At 43.8% G+C, this 23606-nt stretch overlaps 1 protein-coding gene across 2 annotated transcripts in view; it reads left to right on the top strand.

Moving 5' to 3' along the window:
* The window catches only part of RGL1 (ral guanine nucleotide dissociation stimulator like 1), a gene marked incomplete at its 5' end in the record, with an annotated part of 79503 nt that extends 57896 nt beyond the window's left edge, over positions 1–21607 (top strand). Inside the window, 13 exons of one of the 2 annotated variants that reach the window (XM_082002901.1) lie at positions 73–197; positions 834–1049; positions 4879–4982; positions 6143–6227; positions 8688–8777; positions 10672–10758; positions 11932–11964; positions 13449–13570; positions 14428–14517; positions 16579–16765; positions 18553–18792; positions 20051–20165; positions 20805–21607. In XM_082002901.1, coding sequence (XP_081859027.1) covers positions 73–197; positions 834–1049; positions 4879–4982; positions 6143–6227; positions 8688–8777; positions 10672–10758; positions 11932–11964; positions 13449–13570; positions 14428–14517; positions 16579–16765; positions 18553–18792; positions 20051–20165; positions 20805–20992 — 1682 coding nt within the window. In that variant the 3' untranslated portion in view covers positions 20993–21607. The remainder of the gene's footprint in view (positions 1–72; positions 198–833; positions 1050–4878; positions 4983–6142; positions 6228–8687; positions 8778–10671; positions 10759–11931; positions 11965–13448; positions 13571–14427; positions 14518–16578; positions 16766–18552; positions 18793–20050; positions 20166–20804) is intronic. The other variant, XM_082002902.1, reaches the window with a different exon arrangement.
* Between the last annotated feature and the right edge of the window lie 1999 nt (positions 21608–23606).

Here is a 23606-nt window from a genome sequence, read left to right as displayed (position 1 = left end):
ATGAAAGAACATCTGCTTTGATTCACTGTTTGCTGTATAAATTCACTAAGTTGTGTTTTCCACCCTGGACAGATGGGTTCCATAGCACTTCCCCCTCTAACCTATATGATGAAGAGGAACTGGAGATCAGCAGTTCAGAAGAATTCTCTTTTTTCCAAGAAGACCTTGTGGCAGAACAGTTGACATACATGGATGCAGTATGTTGAATATATGTACTATTTGAAATGCTAGAGGAAATAGTGCTGGGCTTCTAAATTTTTTTTTTTAAAGTTATGTCAATATAAGTATAGTGTTCCAGAACAGGTTTGTTGTTGGGACACAGAACACAGCTCTGCTTGGTTATCCAAACTTGCTCCATTCATTGGACTTTTTCCCTCAGTCATTCTGAAGGTTTGGTTGTTTGTTGTTTTTTGTTTGGTTGGTTTTTTAAAGTGTGACTATATACTGTGTAGCCTTTTTTGCAAAGTTTAATATTTGATACCTGAGAAATAGCACATTTTTTTACTATATTGCTATCTGGCCTAAAGATGTATAGGTACTCTTAACTGTAGTGCTCTGATTTGGTTTGTCTATATCAATCTCCTTCAAAATATCATTATATAAAAAATTTTTCCTCTTGGTTAAGCAACTGATATAAAGGTGCCTCTTATTTTCCCAGGACTATTTAGCTGATAGTTGGCTTAGGGAATCAAGTCTATAAAGTGTATGCCAAAGTGTATATTTCAAACTAAGAGAAAACAAATATTTACCTTTTAATACCATATTTGTACCTTAAACACGCATTTCTTCCCGTGGACAATCCTGCTGACTTACACACCTCTATTTCACTCTAGAAACTCTTCAAGAAAGTTGTTCCCTACCACTGTTTGGGATGCATTTGGTCTCGAAGGGATAAGAAAGAAAACAAGCACCTGGTACCTACCATCAGAGCCACCATCTCTCAGTTCAATGCAGTTACCAAATGTGTTGTCAGCACTATCCTGAAGAGCAAAGAACTCAAAACACAGCAAAGAGCCAAAATCATTGAGAAGTGGATTCATATTGCACATGTAAAGCATTTATTTTAGACTGTTTAATGTTCCTTGTGCGGGAGCGTTGGAATGAGGGAGTTGGGAGGGGAGAAAGGGGTTGTATGCGTTGGTCCCAGGCCAGGGAACATCCTAGCTCTAATTCTTTCTATTTTTGACTGCCTTTCTTTGTAATAGATGAAGTATTGCCCTTCCTCTCCTTATTTCCTTCCCCACGATGGAAATGGGCTTGATGCCTGTCTCTTCACAGGGTTGGGAGTTAATTAATGGGTGAGGCAGATACTGTGTCTTTTTCAGATGGGGAGTGCCATATACTTGATAATGTAACCTTTACCGTGAGATAGGTATAAATTCAACCAGTCACTTCCCTAGGAAGAAAATACTGCTCGTATCAGTGCAGGAAGTGAAGTGGTGGTTGATATCATCCAAAGGTTAGACTTGTTTTCAGAGGAAAGTTTAACAAGAAAGGAAGAGGACTGGCAGTGGTGCAGGCAGCGGCACTGTCGGAATAAGCTTTGCACTTACCTGCCTTTGGCTGTTCATGTTCGGTCAGTGAGCATCATGCTCCCTCTCCTGCGTCTATGAACACCATCAGAGTTGAAATCAGATATGGTGGAAGACAGCATGACTGTGTTTTCATACATTTATATATATATGTGTGTGTGTGTGTATATATGAAAGTAAAGTAAATACAAGGTTTTAAGTAAGTGCAGACAAAGCTAACTTACTTCTAGGAAGCAGTAGCCTCTAACACAGGAAAATTAAATTATTGTTTGTACTCTTTTGTTTTGAAAAATTATTGAGGCTGAAAAGTCATTTGCCTACAAAGTTATTCATGGTTTACATCAGGTATCCAAACCAGCTGGGTTTAGAGGGGATGAGAGGTGCAAGCAGTGACCAGAAAAAAATAAGTAAAGTACCAATATGGTGCCAATCTCATCTTCTCACCTTTCTGCTTTATCATTGTCTGACACGTTTCTCTCACACGTTTTTACTCTTTGCTTCAACTCCTTTGTCTTGTAGCAGATTGTGTGTTTCTTAATTTTTGTGTGAAAGGGTTTTGCACGCCTTCTTTACGTAACTCTAGGTAGCTCATTTCTTAGATTTTATCTTTAGTATTTTACTCTAACCTTTTTAACTCCCCTCAGAGCACTGGGCAGCTGGCAGTAAACTAGATCTCTCTCTTGAAGAGAACATTTAAAGCACTTTCATATGGACGTGTGTTGACTTTTGTTTTAAGAATCACGTGGATTCTTTCCGAGCTATACAAAATAAGCACTCATAAAAAGCTCAAGCCAAACAGAGGCTTTCCAACCTTGACAATGCACTTCTATGCTTCCCCAGGCAGTATTGTTAGTCCTGGCACCTAAGCTCTGGCAACTGCATGGTTCAGGAAGCTGGTATGGGGAAGCAGTCGTTCACCTCTCTTGTGGCACTTAGGGCAACTCGGTTTTGTTATCATCCGACGGCTGCTTTATAGCCCGTGTGAATGGAATAGGAAGTTTGATGCCTATTTTCTGTGTGCAGACCTTTAAGTTGCAGAGGGTACCAGTTAAAGGAGCCCTTATGGGGCAGACTGGTCTGTGGTCTGGGTAAGCAAGTACGAGCCAGCTTCCCCCTCATCACGGGTCAGCAGGGAGGCCAGGAGAGGCACCACACTCATCCTACTTGTTCTATGGCTGGAGCAGTTTGTTCTCCACCTCTCGATTCAGTGCTTCTCCCTTTACTTAATTCATACACATAATTAAATACTCCAATCTTAGCTAAGCACATGAAAAATGCATGTGCACGCGCTACAAAATAATTGCACATGTAGAACAGCTAGTTGCATATATACTTAGCTGCCCACTTCTGAAGAAAGTTCATTGCTTTTTGCATGCAAATGAGTGTTTTGAATAGTTAGATGCCTGAATTAGAAAATAATCCACTCATTAACGTGCAGTTATTCACTGACAGCTAACTTTGTAAATTAGCAGCATGGAGTTCCACATTTGTTATCTGTTTGTGACTTTTGGATCCGGTTTCTTGGTTTACAAGATAAACTGAATGCTTTTTCTAGCCACCAGCCCTCTCTGCTCCACCTAGATCTAAGGTTCCTGAGCAGGAGCAGCCAATTTCACTCACACGATATTTTATTTAAAAATAAAAAGTAAAAATGAAATTATTAATATCCTGTTATTCTTAATTTTTTTTAAATCAAAGTTGCTTCTGCACAGGATTTTTTCTGGTTTTCCCCTTGTGAAGGACACAGTATGAAACAAAGTTATTCAAAGCAGCCTTAGAAATTCTTCTTATATACAAATGAAAGCTTGCTAAAGTTTAGTCTGCAGTCAGTTAAGTCATTGAGAACACGAAGTCCAATACTGAATTCCTAATGTGCTTTAAATTATGCAATGTGCAATTAAGTCAAGATGGTTCCAAATTGGGTCTTATAGTCCCAACTCCTGTTGTATTGGAAAAAAAAAAAAGAAATGCTAGGAATTTGTGCCTCTAAATCTATGTTTTCCCCAGCCTGAATTTCAAGTTGAACATAAAGAAAGGAGGATCTCCTCCTCAAATGTGTCAGGCTCTGACGAAGAGCCGTTATGTGGCTTCTTTGGCCCCAAACCATGCAAAAATAGCTTTCAAGTCTTGTGTGTCCTACCACATGATCTTGGACTTTATCTAGCCTAACTGCCAACCTGCTTCAAGTGCTGTCTGCCCAGTCTGTCTTCTTAAGCCACGCTTTGTTAAATGTAGCCTCCCTAGTTGCACAGAGATAAGGGTTTTTTTTAGGTAAATAAACGGGAGTAAATATACTTCCCTGAGTTGTTCAGTCAATTTTAATGCAACTCACAGAGTTGCTGATATATTAAGTTCTGACTTTGGTTTATGCTAAGGTTGTTTTACATTTGTTCAGTCCTACAAAGGAAATAAGTGATTGTCTATTTTCACCATAAGGATCCTTTACATAATCAGCGTTATTGGTGTAATAACCAGCCCCACAAAGATTTGCAGAAGTGGAATTGTAGTCAAATTGGCGTGTGTTTTGTCTGCTTAATTTCCATGTACAGACACCTGTTTGAGAGCTTGTATTTGCAAGAGTTTCTTAAGTCTGTGGTGCCCACGCTCTAGTTCATGAGCCACCAACAGATTCACAGGAGTTCCTTGATGAATCACAGGCCAGGCTTCCCCCCTGCTCCCTTGCTTTCGTCTGCTTTACCAGGAATCTGTGCTATTTTTTTGGAGAATTAAGTTTTTCAGTATCCTTTTCCATCAAAGCTTTTTGCCACAGAGAAGCTGCATAAGAAATGTCTGTGAACCAGTCTCTCTGTTAGGATTTGATCCCAACTCTGGAAAAGCTCAGGAGGTTTTTCTCTTTAACAGTGTGCACATACTTGAATAACAGGTTATTCCTTTGCATGTCTTTATTTTTAATTGACACTTAGATGATTGAGGGTTTACATTTTAAATACCACATACACAAAGGCAAAGCCTGGTTTTTACCCTAAAGGGTAAAAGGGATTGGTAACTATAAAGACCTTTTTAAGAAGTGTAACATTTGTGCTTTTTAGCCTGGCTTCATGGACTCAGTTCCACTTTTATTTTTACTAAGAGAACTGGAAGCTGTAACACTGCAACATCACCACAAATACATGAAAGTGAGGAAAACAAGATAGAAGTGCCAAAGCCCATAAAATGTTTGGTGGCTGGAGGGGGGAGTGATATTTTTGATGCTCAGTATTTGTACAGCTGCCTGCTTAGCAGTGAGAATGTGTAGCAAGCATGACATCGGTCAAACACAAGAGCACTAACGTATTTGTAATGCTGACATTTAATGCTCCTGTATTTCTAACCGCTCCTTTCACAGGAATGTAGGATCCTGAAGAATTTTTCCTCCTTGAGGGCCATCATTTCAGCACTGCAGTCCAACTCCATCTATCGGCTAAAGAAGACCTGGGCGTGTGTTCCAAAGTAAGCCTCCCCCTCTGCTCCTGTGGCTAGCCCTGAACAAAGGCAAAAATCTCACTGCTCTTTCACGTCATCTTGTTCTTCTCAGTCTTCCTATTCTGCTCCTACATGGACATCTGTTCTCTTAGAAGAACCTCTCATTCCTGTGAGACTCAGACTCCTTTTTTTTGCGTCTGACCACTGTGAGCTCCTCTTTCATACTGAGGGGACAACCCGCCCTCAGGGATACTGGGTCTCTTCTGTCCTTTATAGCGTACTGGATCTTCCACAACCTATTCTGAAAAACTGTGGGACCTACTCACCCAGCTCAGGCACACCACTCTTAGAAGGTCAGAAAAAGGGCAACATGATACTTGCCTGTTGTCTTCTCTCCCACGAAGTTGGAGGAGGTCCAGGTTGCTACAAACCCTCTCCTGGTCCTGACATTTCCTTAGAATATATCCCCAAACTACAAAATCCAAATCTGTATTGAAGACAGTATTTCTTACGGGGGAATACCTTTCTGTGCAACTGGCATATTTACTGCATGCCGAAGAGAGACCCGAAATCTCTGTGTGGGAAAGATGATGTTACGCTCGTTCAATTTGGGAAGAATAGAGTTCTTTCCTTTGCCTTTGATAAACAAATCAAAATGTCATTCTGCCACGCGGTATACTTCTGCATTTCCCCTAGAGAGAGGTGGGTCTTTCCTTCCGCTGCCCCATGTTCCTGTTCCTGATCAAAATATTGCCATCTTGTGTTTATATGTTGGGTAATAGAAAAGGACTCGTACACTTACACGCTTCCATCTTTCCAGAGTGCATGGAACAGGGCAAAAATGACGTACTTGGGATACCTCTCTCAGCTATTTTTCTGTTTCCTTGTATCCATTTACCCACTTTCTTATGACAATCTGATACCCGGCGGCATGACTGAAAACTCTGCTCAGGGTCTGCATACGACGGCATTTCTTTGTGATGCTGTCAAATAAGGCCTGACCTCACTGGGAGCACCAGAAGATCCCGGGAGGTTCCTAGTAGATGTGCAGCATCTCACTGGATGCTTTTTGGTGGTGTTATCTTTTATATGTGCAATTGTTAATGACTCATGAGGAAAAAATAGTAAAGTGGTCTGATTTGGAGTCCTTACTAATAACCTAAATGATTTAATCTTTTCCTGTACAGGGACATAATGCTGATGTTCGAAGAACTGTCTGATATCTTCTCAGACCATGACAATTATTTGACAAGTAGGGAGCTGCTAATGAAGGTGAGAATTAGATTTGCAAGGCTTGTGAACTCAATCAAAGCCGAGTTTAGCCCTTTTTCTAATCAGCTGACAAAGCTCATTTCTCTCTGACCTACTCTATGTGGTGCTTCAGGGAAGACAGGTCTGTAAAACCTGTGCTTTTCTGTTGGATGAGAGGTGATTTCGGTGTTCCTGAAAAGAACCTACACGAGCATTAGCCTGTTGAGCTTGGATACCCACAAGCAGCAGGCTGCAGCAGCACAGATTCTGTGTGGGCTCACAAGACAAGAGCTCAGGACCCCTTGGAACCCCTCAAGTTGAATGTCACGCTGCTGTAGTTAGGTAACTGGTAACGCTCCCTCGGGCACGGTGACGTCTAGCTCAAGAATAGCTGTGCGCACCATGCCGCACCTGCGACAGCACTTGGGAGCCACAGCTGGAGTGAAGAGGCGCTGCACGGTGCAATTTCACTGAGATGAGTTAACAAATGAGCGCTTTGGCTTTACAGGGCTCCGCACAGAGCGCGAGCCCTTGGGCACGCTCTGGGCAGACCTGGAGAGGCTCCGGTTTGCGCTGCTCAGCGCAGAGCAGCTCCAAACGAGATTCTCAACGGGCTCGCACCACTGCAGTGCTTTTGACTTCACTGGAACAATGCCACTTAGCTTCAGCTGAGGAATTAAACCAAGATGTTTATCCAACTACCCCGTACCTTTCTTGGAACTAGAAAACAGGGTTGGGAATTTTGAAGGAACAGGCTTCCTGCTCTGTGTGTGGCCAGATGGACAACAAAGCAGGCTCTGTCTGAAACAGTTTGACTTGTGCACTCTCCTGGGCGAACCCCAACGAGCTCGGGAGCTTGAAAGGAGTGAGGAAGAATAGAGGGAAAGGTTATATTCAGCAGAAACTAAGGAATGTTTGTGGCAGGTTTTTTTCTGTTTACATAAAAAAGTTTCTATAAACTGGCTAAACAGTTTAGGTTTTGGCAGTTCTATCCAGTCTGTCTGGCATTTGTACCTTACCCCTTTGCCTTGGTATTTGAGACACCATGTTTTGCTCAAGAATGATGGGTGAGCACACTCAAACCTGTCTGTTTTTTTATCATCCGTTTATCAACATCTGTAGCTAAATTTTAAAGCAGGTGAGACAATAATAAGTGTAGAGGGGAAAATGTGTGTTCAGAATAGCCTATTTAACTAAATATTAAAAGAGAAAACAACAGCTCAATCTGAGCCCAGACCTTCTGGCTCCCAACAAATCACCCTCTCCAGCTGCTGTAAGTAGATTTGCAAAACATTTTGAACGCAGCGAGAGGAGAAAAATTCCACAGAATAGCTAGAACCTCTCTCCTACTTCTCATCTTGGACCGTTTTGTAACGATTGGAGGATTAATGTCCACTGAATCCTTCAAGTCTTTGTTTTCTTTCACTATAAACAGTCTCTCTAGGGAAGCAGTGTTTGACCTTGCCTACCCATCCTGCAAATTTTAAGCGCAGAGCGGACAAAATGCCATATGAAACAGGTTGGCGGGCGTGGAGAGGGAGCACTGTGTTCTCTCCTCCCCAAACAACGGCTCTGCTGCGAGCTGCAGTTCTAGCTTCTGTGCCTGCCCGCCGGCTGCCGTTGGAGAATATAGAGTTTACCTTTCAGTAGCTTGAAGACACTGAGACCACGTTCCTTTTTCATTTGTTCCCGTTTTTCAGCCAAGGAAGGAGATACAGAATTTGAGTGTTCCGTCCATTAACTGTGACGGAGAGAAGTAAACACTGTAAAGAGAAGATCTTTACAAGTGCAGGCTGTTGTTTTGTGCCTCTTAAAAAGACACTGATAACGATTCATGCTCCATCTATCCGGCCACTGGAAAAAATAACAGCAACTCCCAGCATCCTGTATGGATCCAGGGAAATAAAGGCTACAGATCCATTGTGAAATAGCTCATCCATTCATAGGAAAGCTTGAATTGTGGAGATGAAAACCTATTAATTCCATTTCCTGCGTGGTTTTGGATTAGTCAATAAGCCACAGAGCGTAGTTGCTGGATCTCTATGTTGTGGCATAAGAAAAACAACAAAGCATTACATAAAATAGATATGTTTACTCGTAGCATTCCTGATTCGGAAATTAAATAGAAATCCTGAGGTCAAGAGTTTCAGGATAGAGTTCAGAGAAGCATCTGGACACCTGAAGTATATCTAAGGTTCCCTGATTTAAACTCTCAGGAGATTTTCAGCAGCATTTAGCTTTGGCCAGAGGAGAGCTATTTTGCAGAAAAATTCCCATATGGCCATCTTGTGGGATTTTGCCCAAAATTCCGAATCAGTGTACGAGTCCCAGAAAATTAGCGCATGCACGTATACATGCGGGTACCTGCACAGCAAATATTTTTGCTGGCCTAGCTTGCCTAGTTAAATGTATTTGCAATTATTTTACACAAATGTAGTTGCCAGCTTACCACTTAGCTCCTCCATTAATTGCCTTTTACAGGAAGGAACATCCAAATTTGCGAATCTGGACAGCAGTGTGAAAGAAAATCAGAAAAAGACACAGAGGCGACTGCAACTCCAAAAAGACATGGTGCGTCTGGGCTCCCTTTCCTACCCTTTTTGAACTGGTAGCATGATTAATGCTAATTGGTGAATTATATAAGCAGCAAAATCTAGAAAGGTAAAGCGAGTGTGCGCTAGGTAATGCTCTTGAATGTGTTCTCTGTCAAGCAAAACAATCACATCAGTGCTTATTGATGAGCTGATACAAAGCAAATGAACCGAAAGGCTTAGACTGCATATGCAGTCAGAATGTTTGTCCCTGTAAATATACGCCCAAAGCTGTATTTCCCTTATGCCGTGGATTATAGTAAGCAGGTAATACTATGTGTGTGTATAATAGTGTGTGTAGAGAGAGACAATTCCACATATGCATGCATCTGTATATATAAAAAACGACAAAGTGGGATTCGTGCTGCTCTCAGCCCAAGCTGTATGGGCCCGTGCTGAGCTGCCAGGCGGTAACAGCTATGGTTTTTACCACGATTCAGCTGTCCTTTTGCTCCAGTAACACCCGTCTGTGTACTGAAATGCTGGAGGAAACGGGTGTGCCGAGCGTCGGCATAGCCAGTGCGTTCAGTGCTCTGACGCTGAGGAGGCTCAAAGATTTCAGGATTCAGTGGACGTACGTAGGGGCCACGCCATGTCCCTTGCTCTGCCCATCTTCCCCGTCCCCTGCAAGGGGATCGGTGGGTGTATGGGCTTGCTGCTCACGTCCCCACTTGCATGCGCCTCACAACCCACCCAGCTGTTTGGGATGGACGCTGAGCCGAGGGCTTGGCCTTAGCTTCAAGTTTTCCAGAAATGTGCTAAACTTGTCATATAAAAGGGTAATAAATAATTGATGAGTATAAACATGTATTCATCATCTTCAACTGCCTTGTTTCTGTCCTACAAGAAAGAATTCCATTAACTACTCTTGTTACCCTGTAGAGAGAAATACAGGGAAAGCAACACAATTTTCATGTAGTAATAAAATATGTAATGTAAATACTGGAATTCTTGTGACAAAGAAAATTAGCTCTGTCCAGAAGAGAAATCTTATTTACTTTTGAACAAGTTCATGAAGCTTCTGACATGCCAGCTTGAAAATTGCACAGGCTTTTACAGAGATTGCTTTGTAAAATGTGTCTGGTTTCCAGTCTGCTGGTGAAAATGGCTTTTGTCTCCAAGTTGGCAAAAATTTAAAAGGACAAGGGGAGAGAAATCTGGGATAGGGAGGCAAAAGTGCTGAATATGATTTTTTTGTTTGTCTTTTAGTTTGACTGGAAAAAATATGGATTCTTTTGCATGATAGAAACAAGCACTTCCTTCACAAGTGTAGAAGCAGCCTGAACTCTACAACTGCTAGCAGTCTAGAAAGTTTAAAATTTAAATAATTATTACCAAAATGCAGTAAATAGCTGGGGAAGATGGTCACTTCTTGGAGGGGAAAAAACTGTGACTTGGTTAGACTTGACTGTCCCATGGTATAACAACATCACTAAGTAAAAATCCACTGGAGTGTAGCAGAGAGAGAAACTGCTTACACAGGCTAGCCGGGACTCTTCCCCAGCTCTTTCCCTTGTAGCAGGTAACCGAGGGACCCTGGCCCTGGTCCTCAGTGCTTCTTCCACAAGCAGGGTTTCCTGGTGACCCACTGTTAGAAATCAGTGTATGGTGGTAAAACTGTAATGTAAAACCGCTTGGCAGTATCTGTGAGAGCATCCCGCTCTCATTAGAATTTGATTTCAATTCTAGATTAGATACTGAGGATGGTGTAATGAAAGAAAACATAATTTTCCAATACAGAACATAATTAACCAAAACCACTATTTGGTTAAGCAGACTACTTTTATTTCATTTTCCTACACAGGAGTATTCTAGCATTCTGATTATTACCATTTGTCAGTCAATTAATCCAACATTGCTCCGATCATTTGCAGGGAGTAATGCAAGGCACGGTACCTTATCTTGGTACCTTCCTCACTGATCTCATCATGCTTGACACAGCCCTTCAGGACTATATCGAGGTAATTTGGGGAAAATTTCTGAATCCTAAACATCCTTCCTGCTTTCCTGGCACTGAGTGTGTCTGTTCCTGCATCTTCTATTGGGTTCTTGTGTAGCTTTTAACAATGGAGGAATCTGTTTTCAAAAAAAAGGAGGCAATAATGCACTTTTATTAGCAACAAGAATCTTGTGTGAATTCGAGTGTAGTTATCTTCAAGGAATAAGCTTAGCATTGTATTTTGTCTTGTTTCCTTAGGTTAGAAAATGTGAAGAAAATAGGAATTCCGTTCTGTTTTATTGTTCTGAAAACATCATTTTAAAGACTTCTGTGAATAATTGGTAAAATACATAGAATCACAGGTTCAGCTCTCCAGACTGATCACTGAAGTGCTTCAGTATTGACTCAGACGCGCCTGAGCCCTAAAGCAATTAAAGACTTGTTTTTTTCTTTTCTCTTTAGCTGAACAAGCAGAGGGAACCAATCTAGCATAGGAAGGGAAAAAAGGATTGCAAGAGAGTCTGGTCCTTTAACAGAGACTGAGGATAGGGCTGATTTTTCAAAGGTTTTCAAACACCTTTGAAAATTGGCCCCATTAAAGCAGACGCCCGAGGAGCCACACTGCAGGCGCCCGGCCCTCATTGTGCCAGTGCTGATATTTGACAAGAATGGGCAACTACGCTCCTCCCTGGGCTGGGGGCGGTTGCTGGTTGGTTTGGTGGTTGGTTGTTTTGCAGAACGACACTAAAGCAGGCCTGTGTAAAGTCACTATATATCCGTTTTCTTTTTGGCACTCTCCCTTCTTTCCACGCTTTGTGTTCAGCCGGTGTTTCTGCAGCGCGCTGGGAACACGGCTAAACTCACAGCACAGGCAAAAGCCTGGTTTGTACCTTGCATGCAAAATGCCGCTAGCGTTCTTCAGACCTGATCTCGACGCAGCTTTTAGGAGCATTCTTGCACTGGACTTTTCTTCTTGGGCAGATTGCCATTTAGGCCATGAGGACAGATATCCTTTGGAGGCTCAGATAGATGGGCGCTGTGGTTTTTACCAGATCTGGAAACAGGTATTTTTAGAAGGGCCTTGCTCAGGGCAGATCTGTGCTTTACATTAGCCTTGCTATTTCATCCTGTTTGTGATTAAATTCAACTGAGCATGTGCTTTTCCACTCTGATGCCTTCTCTTTCCTTCCAACAGGGTGGCCTGATAAATTTTGAGAAGAGGAGAAAGGTAAGTTGAATGTTCTGTGATTTTTAGTTTACTGATGCCCCCTCTTAGACCATCCCCTTGGCAAGGCCATTTGCTCAGGCATATACAATAGCTGCCAATTTTAATGTCAGTTCCCGAGGAAAGACTGGATCTCTGAAACACTGTAAGCCTCTACCAAACTGTGTGGGGTGGTGCAGGAAGAGAACCTACTTTTTAGAGGTGTGCAACAGGGGAAGAGGAGCTGCAGGCCACTTACTTCCATGGGGGTTACATCTGGGGCATGCACATTCCCTCGTGGTGTTCGTGGGAACACATTACATGGGTATGTCCTATGTGTTGAATCAGACACGGTGGCACGAGACCTTTGCTTTCCACAAGATACAGTTTGAAATACCTTCCTTCTGCTGCAGTAAACGCTGTAGGTAAAAGGCTTCCGAGAGCGAAGTAGGAACACGGGCTGAGAAATAAATGCTATCAGTCTTTCCTTTCAGCCTGATCCTTGTTGGTCAGAGATAGTAACGCTACATAGGAGTAAAGGTACCAGGGTTACATCTGGCTGAATGAAGTGGTGCCCAATCTCCGTTCTGGGGTCTGAAAGCAGACTTGAATTTGGCTGTGATGGAGCCATTTCCTTCCCTTAACTGCGCTCTACAAACACTTCTTGAACTTGCCTTGTATGTATAACTGCATGGCTCCAGATACCAATAACGCGATACACAAGCTTCTCCGTGGTCATCAGTCCGGCTTCGTACAAGCCAGCGGCAAAGCTGCCCTCTGAACCATACTCGGCTCCATTCCTGCATCCTAATTCTATAACCTGCTCTAAGACAAGGGGTTTTTAAGAATTATGTTGGCAAATTGTGTATGCGAGTGGAGTTACAGAAGAGCAGCGCATTCTTGTCACATGTATTAAGGGCAGCGTTTTAAGTTCCTCTGGTGCGAGCGCACGACGTGCAAAGCCGGGGAGGCTCAGACTCTCCGCTTTCATCGCCCCTTCGCAGGCACCCCTAATTATTACCCTTGCTTGCTGCCTAAGAACCAGCTAAGGACAGAGCACGATTATTCTCTCGAAGCTGGTCTGGCCAGCGCAGGGGTGAGCGGGTAGGGTGATCTGAAGAATTTGTGACCCTTTGCTACCCTTGTTCCTAGAGGAACAACCAGCAGTGCTGCCGTTCGGTAGGTTTGCACCGGCATTACACTTCGTTTAGTACTTGGAGGGGGAAAAGATCTATGGTGAAGTACGTTTCCTTGTGTTTGTCTTCTAATTGTGCGTGTCTGATAAAATGTTCACGTTTCAATGCACGCTACGGATGCTGGGGGAAAGAAAAAATAAAATACTTCATTGTTTCAAAAACTGGTTCTTGGAATAGTCACTCAAGTGAAGCTGAACTTTAGGTCAAACTAAGTTTGCCCTGGATCTGTTGTTGCATGGATTTAGTACGTGAATGAGTTTGGCTTTATCTTGTTTTCTAATTAGAACTCCTATTTTATTATTCTTTTCCTAGGAATTTGAAGTAATTGCCCAAATTAAGCTCTTGCAATCTGCATGTAACAGCTATTGCATGACACCGGACCAAAAATTCATCCAGTGGTTCAGGAGACAGGAGTATTTAACTGACGAGGAGAGGTAGGTTCTCAGTCCAGCTGGCAAAGCAGGCTTTTCTTACCCCACACCCAGCTGCAGGTAGGTTATGTCAGCCTTCAGCGACCCTCTTACAGGAACTGCCACACACTGCTGCTCGAGGAGAGTGGGAATCTATCTGCCTTCTGCTAAACAGCTGTAGAAAACCTGTTCAACACTTAGCAGGGTTTAGTTTTGAGATTGGAAATCAGGCTTCTGATTTTGAAATAGTAGAGCCTGTTGTGTCTGGGCTGTCTGTGCGCCCAGACACACGCTCAGAAGTCCTAAGGGACGTCAAGATGTTCGGCTGGTGGATGCGGGCAGCAGGTAGCCAAGGCAACACAGAGCTCACCAAGCGCTCACCAGATAAATGTCTCCTGGGTGTTTGGGGTGGGTTTTGCAACCCTGCTGAGTTCTGTGCTACTGCATGTGCTGCTGCAACAACCCAAGACCATTTATTTACAGCATTTTAATATCTCCACTAGGTATTTGAACACGACTCTGCTGCACTACGAGTGTACGCACAGATACATACTGCATTGTACTGAGTCATAGTAAAAAAAAAAAAGTCATCTTATCCAAGATTCATGTTACTTATTACGTATTTTCTTGATTTTTTTTTTTAAATAAAATGATGAATGTCACCCAAAAAAGCACTAATTTTTAAAACTATTATAAAAAGTGAAATACCCCCTTCACCATGGTAAAATGTGGACAGAGCTACATTCTTCTTTGTGGGGTTGTAACCTTCTGTGAAGTGGGAATAACTGAAGGTTTCTCAAATTTCTTGAATATTGCTACTTTGAGATATATAACTAATAGCATTGTCTGTACAAATTAACCCAGTGGCCTCTGTTCTGCAGTTACAGCCTTTCACGTGAGGTTGAAGCAGCTGCTGACACTAGCACCACATCGCCGAAATCTCGGAAAAGCATGGTGAAGAGGTTCAGCCTGTGAGTACAATGGGGCAAAGGGCATTTGGTGTGTTAATATGAAGCTGAATAAATCCAACAGGCAGTACTCATTTCACCAGCTGAAAAACCTGGCTGGGGATCCAGACCACTGCATGACTTTAAGGAGACGCCATCAGCTAGAAATGCATACTTCTGTCTGAAGCTGTCCCTTTCTATTGTTACAAGTAGTCATGAGGATTATTAATGATGAAAGAGATTAGACACAAACAAGCCTTCCTAAGGTGTCAGAAAAAACAACAATTTTAGTGCTGGATTATAAATTCAGTATCTTATTGTGTACTAACTTCCCTGAATGCAGTAGCAAAACAGAGTAAACGAGGATAAAGTCTGACCTGTTATTAGTCTAACTTGCTATATACACGCAAAAATTCCTTGCAGGATTTTAATATGAAAATTAAGGTTAGCAAAAAGGCATTTGATAATCCAAACAATTTGCCTAACTGTCTTCAAGTTAGAGAAGGAAAAAAATCATGGGGACATGGTCCAATTTAGTCTAATACCGCCAAGATTCAAACAGGAGGTGGGTGGAGAACAGGGGCGTGCAGCTAAGCAGACACGGGAAACAACAGACTAGCAGGAATTCGGGGAAAGCTGCAGGGAATGAAAGCAGAGATCAAGGACTGCAGTAAAAATATCTTAAAGGTGAGAAATTCGAACTGATGCAAGAGGATGTATGAAGGGACTCCCACGTACCAGTGGCATGATTGAGATGAGGCGGGGAAAACGATGAATTTAACAGCACTGTCAGCTCTTCACTGTCCTTTCCTGCTTGGTTCTTGTACCTAGTTTCCCCAGAACAGTCAGTAACCATTCACATCAGCGCTACTGCAGGTTAGGGTCTGAAAGAATAGATGTTTTCAATCTAGAGTTTTGCGTTGTGATACACAAAAAAAAAAAAAAAAAAAAAAAAAAAAAAAAAAATCCAGGCAGCTGTTTGGAAAGTGTTTCGATTAGTCCATCTGAGTGATATGTTATGAGAACGTGAGCTTTGAAGATGACAGTGCCTGAACTCTCGGTGGCCTCTCATTTGTGTCTGCCTTGGCATGTGCCTAGGCTGTGCGTAAGAACTGCCACTGCGGAGCTCAGGCTTTATCCTCCCGTTTCTGACTGCATTTCAGCGCTGCAGTATTGTAATTTCCTGTACTGAGCTTGCACTGCAGTCTGACCAATTGTTTCATCTGCACTCTGAGTGTATTTTGCAAATTAATACTGTACTAAAGACTGGCATAATTCATCCCGGCAACAGCGAGTGACACCTCTCTAAATTGTTTTAAGCCATTAACTGCATGCTGACATAGCATCTAATTCACCTTGCTTCTCTATGTATTATACAAGTTTGTTTCCTTTGACGCTCCTTTAAATTTACTTGACCTGCATTTAGAAATAAGTCCCGGAGAGGGAGAGCCTGTAATTTACCGTTTCTTGTGATCTCCTCATTGCGTACATCTCCCTTCAGACTCTTAAAGAGAAACTGGCATCTGTGGCACCTTTATTGAATGAAAGAATTTGCAGCGGGATGAATTTACTTTCTGAAGACCTTTGCTCGGTGCATGGCCATGCATTACTTCTCGCGCACCGTTTCATTTACTCATGGCGACCGAGGAGATCTTGAGCTGCCTTGTGTCAGAGGGACCAGGGTGTGAGAGCAGCGTGCAGGAGCGTCTAAGGTGGAGCCAGCTGCCATGCCTCTAATTTGCTCCTTGTCCCCTGGTTTGTAAACGCATCAGGTTTACGATCAATCGTTTCCTAGCAAGGGAGTCTGAAAATTTAACAGACCGAAGAGGAGTCTCGTTTCTGGTACTTGGGCATTAGCTGTGGTTTTGGCCTTGCAGCTGGTGGGTCAAGAAGGTATTATGTTAGTGTGTAACAAACTCCCTTGACAAACTGTATAAACACCATGGAGGAAATTAAAACAATAGGCTGCTCAAGATAGGAAAACAAAGCAATACGTAAGATTTTTGAACCAAGTTGACAGCTTTGCTCAGCCCAGCTCTGTTCTCCTTTCACTTACTGGCTTTTATACTTTCTTTTCTATACTAGACTGTTCCTAGGCTCCGAGGTGATTGCCCATAGCACACCCATCAAAGAGCAACCCAAATCTACCCCAGGAGGGAGCTCTGGTGAAAGCACGGACTCGGCCAGTGTTTCGTCGTGCGAGCTGAATCACTCTGAATCTGAAGACGCCTGCGTCACTCCCATAGGCACTCCTGAGGAGCCTCAGAAGAAGGTACGGTCTGTGCCTTGTTGCCAGCACAAACGGCCTGTGAGGGACTGTTGACACCGCAGGCCCTAGACACTTGCCCAAGCCAGTTGGTCTTGACTAAAGTATTGCTTTTAGTGGAATGGAGAGACTCTAGAAATAAATGTGTAAAAATGGAAGCAAGCCAGTCAGGACTTTTGCACAAACCCTTCTGTGTTGCCGAGACATAAGGCGGACTGAAGGTCTCTTTCCCTGAAACCAGATTTTCTTGTGGTGCCTGGCAGTGGTTTTTGTTTAGGTGAGGGCCTGGAGAAGCACAAGGTTAATTTTTCTTTCAGTCCCTCCTCATGCTTTTTGAGAGGGGTGGGGCAGGCTAGCAGCATTTCTACCTTCGAGCCCGTGGGAAGTGGGGTGAGGAGCCTGAGCATCACGCTCGCTCTTGGCACGTGGCAACGTGACGTTAGCATGACATGGACAAGAGGATTTATAAGCCTCTGCAAACAAAAACAACTAAAACAGGAGACGGGATCAGCTGGAGAGGAGTAAGAGCAACAGCCAGGAATTTCCTCCTCCAGGATCTTGGGTTTGACGAGTTATTCTGCTGTCAGCAGCCTGCTGCCGTGTCCAGCGTGCTCAGTTGCCCAAGCGATAGGCAGGAAAGGTTGGAGCCTGCCAGCCCTGCGGGTTTGACCTCCCTGCTGCCACGAGGAACGCCTTGCCTTGGCTCAGTGTAACGGGGAGGTCGGGGTGCGGAGCTGCTGCGCCTCCTCCTGCACGCCAGCTCGCTCTTCGCATGTGAAGGCACTGAACCCGCATGCCAGGAATCCCTTGTTTTGCGGAGAAGGCAAAGCCCAACACCCCACACGCTGGTGGCTGGGACACCCTGCAGCAAAATGAGCGTAACACTGACGCCGTGAGTGTTCCCGCTGAGAGCAGGCGGGCCGGGCGTGCGCCACTGCCTTCCCAAGAGACAAACTATACAGGCAGGAAACCATCAGAAGGGATCAGACAGGGGGATCCACAGGGATGTCTTTCCCCCAGGCAGACTCTTCCCTTTTGAACTAAATTGCATTAAGTGTATTGTTGAAGCCTGTCCTAAGCATGTCTTGCTGAAGAGTGTTATATTGGGGTTTAGCTTATGGATATTTTAAATTAAGTTGTACTGTTCTTAAACCAAATGAAGCATGAGGTCCCAGAGGCATCCATATAACTATATTGTTTAAACTGTTTAGCTGGAGCAGTTGTTACAGTCATTTCGATAAGCAAGTTGGACAGGGAAGATCCTCTCAGCAGTTTTTGAGCAAGGCAGATGAAGAGAAAGGCAAACCCTGAGCAGCGGGGGAAGGAAGGAAGGAAGGAAGGAGGCAGTTTCCATCGAGGAAAGAGGATTCAAGGGGAGGTGGCAGACAGGGAGGCGTGTGTGCATTTCCACTCGTGTAAAGTGGAGCAGGAGCGGCGCTGCCCGCGGTGCCCTCTGCTCTTTCCCAGCAGCTCCCAGTCCCCGGCTGCTTGCCCACAACCCGGTTCTGTTCGTTGTATCTGCTGCCACCTCCAGGCCTGCTCTGAGAGGCCAGAGCAAGCAGCACGGTGCCTGGTGCGCCGTGTTGGAAATAAGTTTTCATTAAAATGGTGAAATTAATCAAGTGAAGTTCACTTTTTCTGGAGGCAAGGAATACCACTGCCTGCCTGCTGCACGGAGTGCAGATCACGGAGGTTTTGCATGTGCCTTCTGCTTTCTCAAGTTCAGAATGACAAAGGGAGACATACAAAATGTCCAGTTTCTGACGGTGTTTTTCTTTCTTTCTGTCGTGTAGCTCTCTGAATCCTCCTCCTCCTCCTGCTCATCCACCCATTCCATGGACACGTCTTCCTCGGGGGTGTCATCGTGTATCTCATCCCCTCCCTTGCCGTCCCCCAACGACAAGTGCTCTGTCTCTGTGACACCCATTACCTCAAAAGCACCGGCTCCTGTTTACAACCAGCAGAACAGAGACACGTGCATCATCCGGACCAGCATCGAAGACAACAATGGCAATATCTACAAGAGCATCCTGGTGAGTGGTGGGGAACAGCACGATGCCGTTACCAATGCCGTTATTGTTGGTGATCTTTTCATCCAGGGTGACCTAAAACAAATGGTGCTTTTAGTTTTGAACACACCTCTTCACTGAGCCGACTCATCAAACCTGGCTCGAAAGGGAAAATGATGAAAGTTACCATTCAAAAGATGAGGAGCATGGTAGGAATGAGAGGTTTGAAAACAAACAGCATCTTTGTGGAAGTTTCTGGTCTTGAAATTAAAGCTTGTGTTTTACCACAAAGTTCAAAGTGAAGCATTCTGATCAAGTGCAGGCTTTGCTGCTCCTGCCCTTCTGCTAGGGCTAGCTGCTGCTTCTCTAGCTAGACATTTGTGTGTGTCTGACACGAGATGCCACATGCCGAGTGGAGAGGCTTTCCCCAGGACCTGGTTTCTGGAAACAGGGAGCTGTATGCGAGGAGCTGACAAGCCCTTTAAGTACGCAGCTTCTCTCTACGGCCAAGGTTGCCAGAGCAGCAGCAGCCAGCGTTCGGGCGTTTCCTTCCATGCTGGTTCCACGGAGGGACTCTGGACCGTGGGCGACGTGACTCGCCCTGCACGCAATCTCTCAGGTGCCCGACGGGGACTCCGCGGCAGAGCAAACGCTTTGGGTCCCTCGGGGCCTGGGGGTAGTTCTTGGCACGTTTAGCAACCTTACGATTTTAACAGTTCAACCTCCCCAAACTGCAAAGAGCCGTTCCCAAGGGCCTGACAAATTCGGCTACAGGCGAGACAAATCTTTTGACAGCATAAGGCTCTGGAGGGAGCCCTGTGTCTGCCCCGGATGCACAGCACTTCCACAGCAGACAGTAAACCCAGTTGCAAGGCCAAAAATCTTTGCAGGATGTCAAAGCAAGTACTTAGCACGGGAGACTGCAGATTAATTGACGTCTGCAAACAGATGGGGCAGCTATTTATGTGGACTTTTATGGCTAGTGAGAACAACATCTCATCTCTCAAAGTGTTTGCTCAGGAGAGCAGACGCCGTGAGTTACCGCTGTTTCTTCTGGTACAGTATCGGTCACCTCAAACTAAAAACCACCACCAAATGTCACAAATACCATGTTTTATTATCCAGCGGTACCCACTACTTCGTTATTGACCCAGTGTATTTTTTCAGTTCTCTGAAGTCTTTTCGAAGACCAAGTGGTCTGCAGAAAAGCAGGCCTTTGCTAATTATTAAATCATTATGTAGTGTGAATAAGCAGAATCTCATTGCAACTCTCTCTTTCCAGCTAACTAACCAAGACAAAACTCCTGCTGTCATCCAGAGAGCTATGTTGAAGCACAACCTGGAATCTGACACAGCTGAGGATTATGAGCTTGTACAGATCATCTCCAAGCACAAAGGTAGGGAAACAGAACTCTGCTACTGCTTGAAAAGTTCTGCTGGATTTTGAAGCAAAGAGTGACATGTGAAGCAATGTTAGAAATGCCACAGACATGCTGTCACAGCTGCCCGTGAGAACAAACTCCCTTGATAGCTGGTGCGTGGGGATGGTTTATCATGGCCTGCCAGCACATTGCTTTATACAGGCAGAGCTTGCTCGTGGGTTGCCAGGTGGACCCTCATACGTGCGCTGTGACTGCAGAGCTACCCACCGAAAAGCAGCTGCTCCCTCTCCTTGAGTGCAGTCTGCCCCAGGGTACGACGTCCCCAGCGATCCTACCGCTGTCCTCGGGCCCTGCAAACAGAGCTTTTGGCACAGCCTCCTCTGGGAGTGGCTGCCAGGCTGGACGGGGTCTGGCTTTGGCCTCCCTCTCCTCTCCTCTGCACCCTTGCTCCCCCTTTCTCGTGGGCAGCCGCTGCGGGCAGCACCCGACGCAACTTTGGCTGAAGGGGCTGAGCAGAACAAGGAGGGGCCCGGCGCTGCCTGGCTGTGTCTGCCCGGTCTGTTCACCCGGTCCCCCGTCCTCCTGCTACCTGCAGCAGCACGTATGTAACACGTACTGCAAATTAACACTTGCTCTTGGTCCCTCTTTTTGCAGAGCTGGTGATCCCAGGCAACGCCAACGTGTTCTACGCCATGAACAGCCACGTCAACTTTGACTTCCTCCTGCGGAAAAAAGCTTCGGTCAAGGGGCAGGGGAAAAGAAGGAGCCACTGCAGCCTGACACTCCCCAGAACTGCCAAATGGGGGTGTTGGAGCAGCAGGCTCAGCAAAATCGCACTGTGAGGGAGGCCAGGGCCCAGGGAGGAGAACTGGCTGAGAACTGTACTTTTGCTACCTTCCAGTATTACAGCAGATGAATGTGTCAGTATTCAACTTCGAAAATATTTGTGAATGAAATGCAAAGTGACAATTTGGTAGACTTACAGCCAGAGCAATATCTCTCCTCCCTTGCAGCCAAATACGGACAGACGTGGATTTACGGGACAGTAGGGACTGGGTTTTTTAAATTTTTTAAAATTTTTTGTTTTGTTTTGTTTTGTTTTGCACATTAGCGTAGGAGGGCGAGAGCCCTGGTTAGAGGGGAAAACGGGACTGCAACGATTGTCTTAAGAACACCACCCAAGCCAACTCTTTTTGTGAGAAAATATTTTCCTTTGTGCCAGTATTACACAGAAGAAGAAAGTCTAAATTTATTTTTATAAAACTGGAGAAGAAAAGTCTCAATACAATTCTGCCTGAACCAAGGAGGAGGTCTCAGCCAGCCTCCGGCTGCCTGACGGAGCACTGGTTTGCCGGAGGAGGGGTGAGCCGAGTGCCACCAGCAGCTGCTGCCTCCAGGAGGCATTTGCATTCACGTCCCCAGAACACACATCGCTGGAGCCAGCAGAACCTGCGAGTGTGTGCGTTGCTTTCACACGGCTGGCAAACTTCTTTTTGCACTTGTTCCGCACCAGAAAATTACCTATTTTGGATTTATTTTCCAAAGAACTTTAAAAGAATGGACTGCACTTGCTTTTGGATGAATGTCACGGTTTGTTCACAAATACGGCAAACAAACACTACTTGTCTGGACTTAGGTCTTGTCTTCATGCCACGACAGGATGGTTTTCCTTTTACTTTGCTAACCCATTGAACAGAAATCGATGCCTTTTGCATGTACTCTGAAATGACTGACGTACCTCTCTGTAATGTGCAATGACTCGTCAAGAGCGAAACTTTTAACTCACATTTTTATTCACGAAGGGCAACTACATGACCTTTTATTTTAAAATTGGTTATTGAGAGTGACAGGTTTTAAGCATTACCCCAAACGATGACAGATTTTATGTACCTGTAGCATTATTATGCATAATCTACAGGCACCTCCCTTGCTCTTTACATACATCTATTAAATGAATTTCCTGACATGGTACATGGCTTCAGCTGAAATTAAATTCTTTATTCCAGCTGAATTCTTTATCAATCATCTGTTCTCTGTGAAACTTTAAATACAATACTTCCAGAGAACTTCCCAGAACACAGGCTTCCTTGAAAGGATAGTTACAAATTTTATTTAAAAAGCCATAAATGAGACATTGGATTGTAAGCAGCCCTTACTCAACAGGCTGTCTTTGAGATTCATTAGTATTAGTTAAGTTTTAGTTAAGTATTAGTTAACATAAACTCAAATACTGAATTCATTCTATACATGCCTGGGCCTTTTCCCACCAGTTCTGTAGCACTAATTTTCAAAAGTGGGCCCAGAAGATTAGGTTAAGTATCGGTGATAAATTCATTGAGATTCATTAGTATTAGTTAAGTATTAGTTAACATAAACTCAAATACTGAATTCATTCTATACATGCCTGGGCCTTTTCCCACCAGTTCTGTAGCACTAATTTTCAAAAGTGGGCCCAGAAGATTAGGTTTAATTATCGGTGATAAATTCATTGAGATTCATTAGTATTAGTTAAGTATTAGTTAACATAAACTCAAATACTGAATTCATTCTATACATGCCTGGGCCTTTTCCCACCAGTTCTGTAGCACTAATTTTCAAAAGTGGGCCCAGAAGATTAGGTTAAGTATCAGTGATAAATTCATTGAGATTCATTAGTATTAGTTAAGTATTAGTTAACATAAACTCAAATACTGAATTCATTCTATACATGCCTGGGCCTTTTCCCACCAGTTCTGTAGCACTAATTTTCAAAAGTGGGCCCAGAAGATTAGGTTAAGTATCAGTGATAAATTCATTGAGATTCATTAGTATTAGTTAAGTATTAGTTAACATAAACTCAAATACTGAATTCATTCTATACATGCCTGGGCCTTTTCCCACCAGTTCTGTAGCACTAATTTTCAAAAGGGGCCCAGAAGATTAGGTTAAGTATCAGTGATAAATTCATGATGCAAACTGTGTTGGGTTGTACTACGTTTTACACTATGTTAAGATTTATCACCTCCGTTTACAAGTAGCACCATGTAGGTCCTAGTCTGAATAGTTTAAGAAGTCCAATTGTTTTATTTTTACTTTGTTTTGAGAGGGTGAAGTGAAGGTGGTGAGTTTGTAACTGAGCCTTAACCTTTGCCCAGAGTTAGGGCAGGACTACAACAGAAGTTCAGTTCTCTCTGCATTTCAGTGTAAGCATGCATTGATGTCTGTATGGTATCATTTGTGAAGTATAGTATTGCTCACTCCGAGGTTGTATGTCTGTGTTAAGCTGAATGTTCTTGATTTTTAAAATGACACCCTCCAAAAGGTTATATATGAAAAAGATTTTTTTAATTGCTTACTTGTAATCTTTATATGATAAGTATATAAACTTTTTTTCTACTCATACTTGCCTGGAGTAATCTATTTTCTTCTCTTGGACTCTACTACTGCATGTCAGTTGTGGTTTTTTTACACCTCACA

The sequence above is a fragment of the Phaethon aethereus genome, assembly GCF_964289735.1.
Source record: "Phaethon aethereus genome assembly, chromosome: 8".
NCBI classification, from domain to species: Eukaryota; Metazoa; Chordata; class Aves; order Phaethontiformes; family Phaethontidae; genus Phaethon; species Phaethon aethereus.
Note: the sequence above shows the minus strand (reverse complement) of the source record. Positions and strands in the feature narration are given on the sequence as shown.